Source organism: Corylus avellana, chromosome ca2 (genome assembly GCF_901000735.1).
Source record: "Corylus avellana chromosome ca2, CavTom2PMs-1.0".
NCBI classification, from domain to species: Eukaryota; Viridiplantae; Streptophyta; class Magnoliopsida; order Fagales; family Betulaceae; genus Corylus; species Corylus avellana.
Window position 1 is genome coordinate 16,395,128 of NC_081542.1, and position 11,184 is coordinate 16,406,311.

General features: G+C 35.6%; 2 protein-coding genes across 4 annotated transcripts; one reads left to right on the forward strand and one right to left on the reverse strand.

The window, feature by feature from the left end:
* The first annotated feature begins 3,097 nt into the window (after positions 1–3,097).
* Positions 3,098–5,904, forward strand: LOC132172714 (pentatricopeptide repeat-containing protein At1g02370, mitochondrial-like). The gene is made up of 2 exons (XM_059584271.1): positions 3,098–3,381; positions 4,360–5,904. The coding sequence occupies exons 1-2, from the start codon at positions 3,115–3,117 to the stop codon at positions 5,587–5,589; spliced, it is 1,497 nt and encodes a 498-aa protein (XP_059440254.1). The 5' UTR covers positions 3,098–3,114; the 3' UTR covers positions 5,590–5,904.
* A 202-nt stretch (positions 5,905–6,106) lies between these two features.
* LOC132172027 (peptidyl-prolyl cis-trans isomerase CYP21-4-like) lies at positions 6,107–10,824 on the reverse strand. 3 transcript variants are annotated; one of them, XM_059583450.1, is made up of 9 exons: positions 10,728–10,810; positions 10,082–10,392; positions 9,684–9,890; positions 8,978–9,017; positions 8,662–8,712; positions 8,385–8,470; positions 7,242–7,379; positions 6,998–7,151; positions 6,107–6,584 (listed from the first exon to the last, which is right to left on the reverse strand). In XM_059583450.1, exons 3-9 carry the CDS (start codon positions 9,833–9,835, stop codon positions 6,498–6,500), a joined length of 708 nt encoding a protein of 235 aa, XP_059439433.1. In that variant the 5' UTR covers positions 9,836–9,890; positions 10,082–10,392; positions 10,728–10,810; the 3' UTR covers positions 6,107–6,497. The 3 variants fall into 3 exon arrangements, with proteins under 3 accessions (XP_059439433.1, XP_059439434.1, XP_059439432.1); XM_059583451.1 differs by lacking the exon at positions 10,082–10,392 and having other exon boundaries at positions 6,998–7,148; positions 10,728–10,824; XM_059583449.1 differs by lacking the exon at positions 10,082–10,392 and having other exon boundaries at positions 10,728–10,824.
* Between the last annotated feature and the right edge of the window lie 360 nt (positions 10,825–11,184).

An 11,184-nucleotide genomic window follows, 5' to 3' on the forward strand; every position in this document is an offset into this window, starting at 1 on the left:
TCAATATAATTTACCTCAATTACAGAAAACCTAACACCTCAAATTCTAAGGATCACCTCAAAGATTTCATGAATTGTACCTTAAGTCATCACAATCATTTGAAAATATCAAAATCCTTAAACCATAACTTTATATATCAAAATATCTTATAGATTCTAGGGTATCCCTCATTTGCATTTATCTCTGCAATACTTAGGCATTCACTTCATGCCACTACGTAATCCTTATTCATTAATCCATATATTATAACATCAATCATAGTATCATTATTGTCATCAACTAAACCTTAGCCATTACCAAAAACTCATATAAACTCTTATACCATTAATTCAGTTCAAGAATCTTTTCACAACCGACATCTATAAGACCATTCGTTACTAAGTCACTTACACCATTTGTCTCACAATCTAAATCAATAAAACCATTTTGTCACCAAATTAATTACACAAATCATCTCGTAACCTAAATCTATAAAATCATCATACGATTTTTAAATCATGATCAATAATCTTTTCTAAATCTTCGAGACACCTTAAAATATACCCTTATTGATCGATACTCAAGAAAATTGCCGCAAATCCAAATGGGCAGATACTATAGATCACAACCTATTTATAAAAGAAAATCCATCTTCGTCATTGATCACAATAATAAAATCCTCCAGATTAATCACACTAAGATGATTTTTAACCAAAAAAAAAAATTAACCATTAGAAAATGCTCATGCATCATATATTAGAGACCACTCAAAAACACATACTCTATTTGGCCGGAATGTGGCTTCCCATTAACCCCAATTTTTTTTTTTTTTTTTTTTTTTTTCAATAAAAAAAAAAATCTGCCAGAACCTTATAACCTTTGCTCTGATACCAAAATTGTAACATCCCCAGCCCGTTAAGACTGAGTTTGCCACTTTTCTTCTTTTACAACAAAAGTTCTTGCAAAGATCTATAAGGTCTATCAGAGTACTTGATTTTAAAGGATACAAAAAAAGTATAAAACATTATTCAAGAGATTTTATTACAAGCGAAATTAGAAAACATTAAACTTTAATTGCGGAATATCATATTATTATAATCACTGATATGAAAAGACTTTGAAAATTAATAATTATTCCCGTCCCCATTCCGGCCTCCTATTCCAGCATCCTTTCTACCTGAAAACAAGAAATAAAACTGAATGAGCCCAAAGGGGCCCAGCAAGTAAAATCCACAACCATAAATAGTTTTGCTCCTTATTCTCAGTTTTGATAATCGTTTTCGCAAATAAATATACATCCAGCCATAATAATAATACATGTATGTACGGTTGTATCTTCCGTAGCATATACGTACTATTACATCATCATCATAATGCATCGCTATAAATCATCTTTATAAATCAACATAGTATATCATCGTTGAAAATCATCATAGTATATCATCATTGAAAATCATCATAGTATATCATCGTTGAAATCATATTATCGTTTTCTCATATTAGGGCCCATGTACACTGTTACCCCTGTGTACGAGGGTTGCGGGTCCTTGTGATCATGGCACTGAACTGTGGCCTCAGCCATGCCCGACCGTTAATTAACTCTTTTCTTGGTGCACTCAACGGTCATGTTGATGGAATACCACCTTCTGGCATAGCCTCCTTCAGTGGTTTCGCCTCCATCCGAGTATCGGTACCGAACTCCTCTCATCCTTACTTATCTTGGGGCCAAAAATACTCTCCTCCATACATGTGCCCTCATTTCATAAACATTTAACTCATTTCTTGTACTTCTCTTTGTACTTCTTTTGATGCATCTTAGGGCAACATGTAGGAGGGTTTATCATCATTCTTCTTTCTTATAATCATCATTATTTCTCAACTTTCTTTTCTTAAAATGGAAACATTTTCAAATATAAACTTGTTGTACTTAGAAAGCGTTTAAAGAAATAGAAACTTTCTAGATAATTCTTTTAGAAATGCTTCATGCATGCAACATATATCCATGACAGGTAAATAAAATAATCATTTACAGTTTGATACAAGAATAAATAAATAGCATGACATGAAGTAATTTTAGAAGGGGTAGTGAATTTACTTACCTCTAGACTGAAGCTAAAAGTGGTCTGAAGGATCTAGTTGCTCCAATCTGACTAACACTACTAGTATATCTTTCAAACTAATTTCTCAAGTCCGTTCTCTCTCGTGTTCTTTCTTTCTTGCAACGCTTTGTCTCGCCCTTTCTCTCTCTGTTTCGTGTAAACACTTTCAGAAAGAAGAAAGACCGAGTAGAAAACGGAAGAATGAAGAATATGTGGAAGAGAAGGGAGAGGAGTAGTGAAATTTGTGAAGGGTGAGGACTCTATTTATAGGAAACCATCTCCATCTACCAATCTTCATCTACAACCTTCATCCACTAATCTCCATCTATAATTCTCCATCTACTAGTACTTATCTATAAATCTTCACCTACTAGTATCCATCTATAAATCTCCATCTACTAGTATCCATCTATAAATCTCCATCTACTAGTATCCATCTATAAATCTTCACCTACTAGTATCCATCTATAAATCTCCATCTACTAGTATCCATCTATAAATCTCCACCTACTAGTATCCATCTATAAATCTCCACCTACTAGTATCCATCTATAAATCTTCACCTACTAGTATCCATCTATAAATCTTCATCTACTAGTATCCATCTACTATTTTTCTTACCATTTACTATCCTATTATTTCACCAATAACCATTATCTAATTACCACTCTCTGTAATATCATAAATTTCCCCAGAATTAAAATCATAGGCTAAAATGGATATCAAAATAACATCATCATCAAAATAATATGTTTAAATAACTTTGAAAATTTCGGGGCGCTACATGCTCAGTGCTCAGAAAAATGCTTATCTTTTGCCGTTAACAGAACGGTGCGTTTGGTACCAAGATTTAAGTAATTATATATACCTCAATATTTATTACTTTGAAAACAATAGCAATGGATTTTGCCCTTCTGCTGATTGGCATCAAAACGGTGCGTTTTGGTGAAAAAGAACAGATAAAGCGTTATGTTTAAACCCTAACAAAACCCACCCAGTTACTTCCGGATACAGAGAGAGAGAGAGAGAGAGAGAGATGAGTCTAACGAGAACGAACCCGAGCCGTCCGATCTCCGGCGGGCATTGGCTCACCACAATCAGACGGCTCTGCACGGCAGTGGCCGAGACGGCGACCAAGGGAAATTGGGATCGACTGTACCGGAGGCTATCGGCTCTGGGGGCCACCGGAGGGAGCGTGTCAGAGACGTTAGACAAGTACATCGTGGAGGGAAATCTCGTACGCAAGCCCATTCGCTGCATCAAGGAGCTCCGCAAGTACGGCAGGTTCCAGCATGCCCTTGAGGTTTCCAACTCTTCCCATTTCTATCCCCATTATCAAATATTTGTTAATCCACATTTTTTTAATTATAGAACTTGATTTTTTTTTTTGTTATTAATTCTAAACGTGTTTTCTTTTAATGGAATGTGTGAGCCATTAAGGATTTATCGCTTATAGGTCCAATAAAATTCTTAGGTGTAATAATTTTTGTTAAAAAGGGATTTTGCTTAGAGTGTGGCCTCAAGGAGTTGTTTGCACCATTCGGACCTTACACTTGATGGTTATGCCGCCAAAGTTCCAGGGCTTTCACCACTTGGGACAACCCCTTGGCCCTTGGGGTTTTATGCCGAATATATACATATATATTTTAAATAATAACCAGTCTTATTAAAAGCGTAAGGCGTTCCAAAGTTATATGCCGAATGTTATAGGAGTTATTTATATTTTGAGGAACCAGAATCACTCTCTAATGTAGTGAGAAAATATTTTTTGATGACATGAAACCTGACCGAGGCAGGCCCTTCAGACACACTCCTGGGAGAGTAAACCCCAGATGCACCAATCCACCCGCAAGAATCGTATATCAGGTAATTTGGGAGAACTCTTATCGAACCCAGGATGTAGAAAAGATTACTTACCAAAGACCTTTAATTAGAAAATGGAAGTTCAATTTGAAGTTTACTGGTGAGGTGAACTTGTGGAATCAAGTAGTTTGGAAAGGGCTCTTTGCTTATCCTTAACCTCTGCATTAGTGCGAAAGGGCTAAGGATAAGCCATCTACATTAGCAGAAAAAACGTAGTTTTTATTGGTACTTCAAATTGATTCCTATGCTTTTCATGGTGACTGAACATCGTGTATTATTGCAATTTTTTCAGATGAAACTAAAAGAATTCTTTTGCGTTTTGGCTTTTCCTATGGATTTGCTTAATTGTTATTTCGAATAACAAGTTGAGCACAATGGGTGTTTATTAATCTTTTTTTTTTTTGTTACTTTAATGCAGATAATGGACTGGATGGAGAAGAAGAAAGTCAACTACAGCTCCACCGACCATGCTTTACGTTTAGATCTTATATCTAAAACAAAGGGGATTCTTGCGGCTGAGGAATATTTCAATATTCTTCCGCCAACTGCAAAGGACCGATTGACTTATGGAGCTCTGCTGAACTGCTATTGCAAGGAAGTGATGGAAGACAAGGCATTAGCTCTGTTTAAGAAGATGGGTGAGTTGAACTTTCTATCATCTGATTTGGCTTTTAACAATCTTATGTCTCTATATATGAGATTGAACCAGCCAGAGAAAGTGCCTCCGCTAGTACAAGAAATGAAACGGAGGAGCATCCCACCGAGCACATTTACTTATAATATATGGATGAATAGTTATGCATCTTTAAATGATATCGAGGGGGTAGAAAGAGTCATGAGGGAAGATGAAAGCAAATGTGATTGGACAAAATATAGTAATTTGGCTGCGATCTATGTCAAGGCTCGCCTTTATGAGAAAGCTGAGTCGGCTCTTAAAAAGCTAGAGGAAGTGATGAAACCCCCAAAGCGTGAGGCTTACCATTATATGATTAGCTTGTATGCTGGTACTAATAATCTAAACGAGGTCAATCGGGTATGGAATTCCCTGAAGTCGACTTTCCCGAAAGTCAACAATATGAGCTATCTTGTTATGCTTCAGGCTTTTCGCAGACTAAAAGGCGGCGGTGTTGATGGCTTGACAAAATGTTATAAGGAATGGGAGTCTAGTTGCTCCAGTTACGACATGAGGTTAGCAAATGTTGCTATAAGCGTCTACCTAAGCCAAGACATGTTCAAAGATGCCTCATTGGTCTTTGACACTGCCATTAAAAGGTGTAGGGGACCTTTCTTTGCAGCTCGGGAATCTTTCATGGTTTACTTATTGATGACCCATCAGTTGGATTTGGCACTTAGTCATCTGGAGGCAGTTGTTTCCGAAGTCAAGGACAGTAAATGGCGTCCAACCCCAGCGACAGCAACTGCATTTTTAAAGTATTTTGAAGCAGAAAAAGACATTGATGGTGCTGAGAAGTTTTGCAGTGTTCTAAAGACTTTTGATTGTCTCACTTCTAATATCTACCATTTGTTGCTTAAGACTTATATAGCTGCTGGCAAGTCGGCTCCTAAGATGCGTCAAAGATTGAAGGAAGATCATATTGAAATAAGCAGTGACTTAGAAAAATTGCTTGAAAGGGTTTGCCCTAATTAGATGTGCTATTTGCATTTGGGGACTTTTCTGGTGTCCAAGAAAGTGCTTCTAGAGATGGAGGTTCTATTTGTTAGCGTGCATTTTGAAGGGAATTTCTTGCTTTTGATTTTTTTTAGCCTAGACATTGGAAACATGTTTTCACGGCTGGGAAAAACCAATATCCCACCCAAATTTCAGTCGTCGAACTGGAATCAAAACGGCATGCTGCATGGTTATTTTGTTTTGATTTGTTTTCCTTGCGCAAAAGAAATCATGGGATCTTATACGCAAAGGCAAGCATCAATTTGTCCCTATGTGAACATGTAATCAGTTCCAGTTCCTCCCGTAATTGTTTAATAACACTTTTTCTTTTTGTTTTTTTCTTTTTAAAACAAAAACATTAACAAATAATTCAAAATACAAAATACTTAAAACTATTTTTATTTTTATATCGCATCAAATTCCCCTTTTTTTAAATCTCTAAATAGAATTAACAATCAGAGCCAATTTCTACTTGAGATATTTAGAAACACAAAAATTGCAAATAGAAAAGAGTAACATCATCTTTGATTTCATACATTTCCAACCAAAGCTGCACAACACCTTCATCTTTGGATACATCATTGTATAAATCACAGATTCCTACCCTAACCTCATCAACCCATGTGAAAATTACATCCAATTTCCAATACAAAATATAAGTGTATATAAAGCCTTGGAACCACGTTACGTAGAAAGAATCAATAAGCTTTTCATTATCTGCCATAAATATGCAACAAAAACAAAACTGAGAGAAGTATCATGGTCTTAATCCTTCACTGCAACCCCGAGATGACAGTTCCAAGGTGCACTATAGTGCCTGTGAACATAGTTATCTGGAGAGAAAGAAGCAGAGACTAAAATGCTCTTAATTGAGAATGGCACGGCCTTCAGATTTTCTGCTTCAGACTCACCTTGATGATCCCGATATTAGCTTTAGGTTGATAGTTTTCATCTGTATCCACCTCCTCAATTTCCTGGTAACAACATCGTATGACAAGCAATCAACATCTACCACAATTGTGACTGTAAACACTGTAGCTCTCAACAGATATAAGTAAACTTAAAAATTAGATAGCTTGGTTGATCTTTATAGCAACTCTTAAGGAACTTTAGCATTATCAACATGTAAAATGCCATTGATGTTAAATGGCACTCATCCATGTTACTTTGATTACATAGCCCAGATGGTGCTAGTGTACTAGCTGAAAGGCCAGTCGCTAACAGGGCATCTCGATTATGTGCTATATATACTAAAGCAACAGAATATGATCTTAATTCATGTCTGGAAGAAATCTAGATTAGAAGTGCTAATTGCTAGTATGTAACTAACTACAGCCAAAAACCAGACACATCATCACAATTAGAAGAAACCGAAGTTGTTTGGCACCTGAACAACTTCCTCTCCCTTGATGACCCGCCCAAATACAATAAGCTTCTCGCTTAAATCCGGGATTGGTGCAGTTGTGATGAAAAGCTCAAATCCTCTGTCATTGCGTTTACCCTTGGAAGTTCCAAGCATAAATGCCTCATGTTTCATACTGCTTATACATTACAAATTTCACATATCAGAAGAGACCAACAAACTATATAGTAACAAACTATTAAATCTCATTTCAAAAATAGCAATCAACCTTGTGTCAAGATGATTGTAATGCTTTCCTCTTAAAGTCCAATCTTCTGCAGCTCCTACCTTTTTATTATCCCCTGCTTGAATCACAAAGTGTTTTATAACACGGTTAAAAGGCATCCCCTTGAAGTGGCCCTTTTGACTGCAAAACCAATTTCATTCCGATTCAGTAAAAATTATCATTAAAAGCATGTATCATGCCTCAGCAAACTTCTGAAGGTGGTAGCATTGAGTGGACATGTGCAACAAGCAACAAGCAACAAGCACAACCAAGATTAAACACTTTCTGTGTAGCAAGATGTTATTCAAGTTGACAAATTATCCACTTAGAATTTGACATGAAAAATGATTAATAAACGAACTTAACAATTACGGGTAGTAAATGATCTTAGATGTTTAATAATGCATCCATGCCTGGACCATATGTGTATCCAATTCATAGTTAATCCGTTCCACTAACACAGCTTTCAATCACCATGTGCATGATTCCAGTGAACTGTTTATTATGGAACTTCTAGTAACTTTTTAGCGTTCTGTAATAGTTATATTCCTTTCCTCTCTGTGTGCCAAAAGTCCCACCCAAAAAAATGAGAAACAAAGAAGAGAACCCCACAACCATATAATAGCCATGATCGTAACAAAATTGCTGCCTACTCCAAGGATCTCAAGCAAAAGTGTAATGTCTGACCAATCAGCTAGTTAATGGAACAAATAGAAACTGGTCAAAGGGGTAAAAAGGATATTTACACAAAGTAGAAATGAAGAATGTAGCAAGGCAACCCAATGCAATCTTTTGCAGATAAAAATGAACAACCTTTTCAAGGTTTTTATTATTGAAAACTGAGTCAATAACATGTTTTTTTGTTGGGATAAGTCAAGAGTTAGTGTAAAAGTGAAATGCAAAATCTTGCTCATAATGTACATTTTACCGACTAAACAATTTTCTATAAGTTTGCTGGGATAAACAAAGCTAATTGAATTACCATACAATGGAGAATTTGCTTTGCGCCATTAAGAGACAAAAGGGGGAAAAAGAAGGATATTCAGAATGCGTGCACTATCAGGTACATGACCAGCTTCTTTTTTTTCCTTCCGAATGATCACAAAGTACAGACAAAAGTGGTCAATGAATACTTCAAATACTCACCATAGGTCAATGAATTCGTCAACAACCTCAGGAGAACTTTCCTTGTAAAGTTCCACTGTTATATCACCTTTTGCGGTATTCAAAACCTATTGAAAAAGAAAAAGAAAAAAAAGAAAAAGAAAAAAAGAAGGGATAATAATGTCAGTAGATGATTTATTCAAAATACTATGAAAAATCATTGACTTTGTGACAAAGCAATGGCTCCTTGTCAGAGCTCATATTTAAGATTTGAAACATATCAAATGGAAAACTACAGAGACTGAATGGAGAAACCTACAGCATATCCAGGGACATCAGATTTCTTTGAATCCACAAAAGCATCCTCATCCTAAGCACATTAAAGAATAGACTCAGTAAAAGACGCATTATCATTCTGAATAAGTGAGCTCTAACTTAGCAGTGAAATTCTATAATATAGACATACAAACACATCTGGCACTTTATACAACAACAATGTGGCCAACGGCATTTCTAATCCACAATAGCTAGAAGTAAATAATAATAATAATAATAATAATAATAATAATAATAAACCTACAAAACTAAAAAACCCATTATAGAACAAGTATTACGATCTGCCAATAAGACTATACCTTAGAAACTGATGAGCGACTCTCTGTTTGAAGTCTTGACCTAAACACAGGTTAGCAAGTAAAGTTATTAGCCAACAAATAAAAGTCTTAAGTAGTTCCAATTCTTTATGTTATACCACTGAAAGAGAAACTTCTGTATCATTTGTTAAAGTCCCAACTTGTTCTGGACTTAATAACTGTAAACATGGAATTTAAATATATAATCTTTTTTTTGATAAGTAAATTTAAATATATAATCTATATTCAAAAGCTATTGAAATCACACTATCGTGAATAATCCAAAAATTAAGTGAAACATTCCAGCATGTCCAACTAAAACTTTAAAGCAACAACTAACTAGTGTGATGCATAAAGATTTAAGCATTATCAAGACCAGAAAGATTACATTCATTTCATTCTATTTAACCATATTGTTAAACCAACATGCCGTGGGAAAGTTCCTCGTTCAATCAATTTGGCCGGTCCATATCTTAAACTTCTGCTTTCTTTCATCATGCATATATGAGCACAAATTGTTCACATGTGTTTGTGTGTGTGTGTAATATGTGTATATATATATACAACATATACATACATATATAATGTCAAAAAGTTCCATATATTCCTACAGATTCCAAATTGTTCCTCTATATCATTTTCTAAGAATGAATCCCACTTTGTCAAGATAAATATTTATACACGATCACAAATAAAAAACTTCACAAACCTTTGAGACCAATGTCTGTATGTAGTAAACACGAAAAACACAATCAACACAACAATCAAATTGCACAGTATGATAGTGGTGACACTTATTCGATTCGGCCCCTTCTTCTTTTTGCTTTGCTGTAGCAGAGCTTGAGGTTTGATCCTCGCCATTTACTGTCAAGTTGCAGCTCCAAAGTGCAACCAATTCCAACAACTTTTGCAAACCCTATAAGTTAAAATTGAAATCATAACATTTACAAAACCCATCAAACAGAAATTCAACCAATGACAAGATTAAGCATGATTTGCATATCAAAAAGCTTGTGTCCATGAACAACATTATAGACCAGAACATTTCAAGGTCAACTTTGCTTTCAACTAGATTGGAATTTCAGTTCCTAAAGTTTAAAGGCTTACTTGTATCCACTCTGGATAGATCAGTATCCTCTAGAGGTGTTAAATGCTGAGGGCACAAAATCTGAACCAATTAATTAAAAACAATGGTTGAGATTTTGAAAACTCCATCCTGAACTGTTCTGGAACATGTTTTCGAGAATTCGAAACCGATGGAACTCCGTGTTTGTTCGTGTACAGCATATAAATAGGCAGCTTCTAACTATGTGGATATGAGAGTCAAAGCCTCTAGAGGATAAAAATTCCCAATTCCCCACACAACCAAACGCAGACCAACCGGTAAAGAATTTCCAAATCAAGAACCACCTGTAGCTCTATAAAAAGCAAAGTTGCCCAACTTGAATCAAACTCGAACTTCGTATAAATCCAATCACACAATTCAACAAATTCTATACTAGTTTTAAACTAAGATCTTACAATTCATACAAGTCAAACCTAAACCACGCGACTTTTTAAACGAATACATTGATATCAGTCAATAACTAAAAGAAACCCTAGGAGAGGAAATTTTCTCAGGAAGATCAACGCGGAGAATCACGAGAAAGTGAGGGAAAATCTTTTGCGAAGTTTCTGAGTCTGGAATTTTATTTTTATTTTTTTTGTTTTTTGATCAATCTGAGTCTGGAAATGAATGTGAGAAGAAAGTTACCTTCGTGGACGCGAATCTCTCTCGGCTAGTCCGCACTTCAGGATCTTCGCGGTTCGGATTCGATCTGTTCGTTTACCACTTCACCAAATGGAGAACCGTCGTCGTTTTGCCTCTCTAAAATGCCCCATGGCCGCTTCACACTTTCAGCGGCGAATACTAAAATTAGTGGTAATAAATTTAGTTACGGACAAGTTATTAGGGCGCTCTGTTCAGCTACTGACACGATAATATCGACCTAATAGGTTGAAAGAATTTTGAAACTTGCCTCATATTGTCTTTTAAGGCGATTTTCTACGTAACTTTTTAATATCTACGAATAGAAAAATAATAAGGGTTTGGCTCCGTCCAATTTCAGTTAAAATTGGACGGTTGGGATTAAACATTCATCTCATAACATAATATAAACAACATGGTTCCAATACCAAGCCCAAAATAGACCTAGTTTAGAGCACTATTT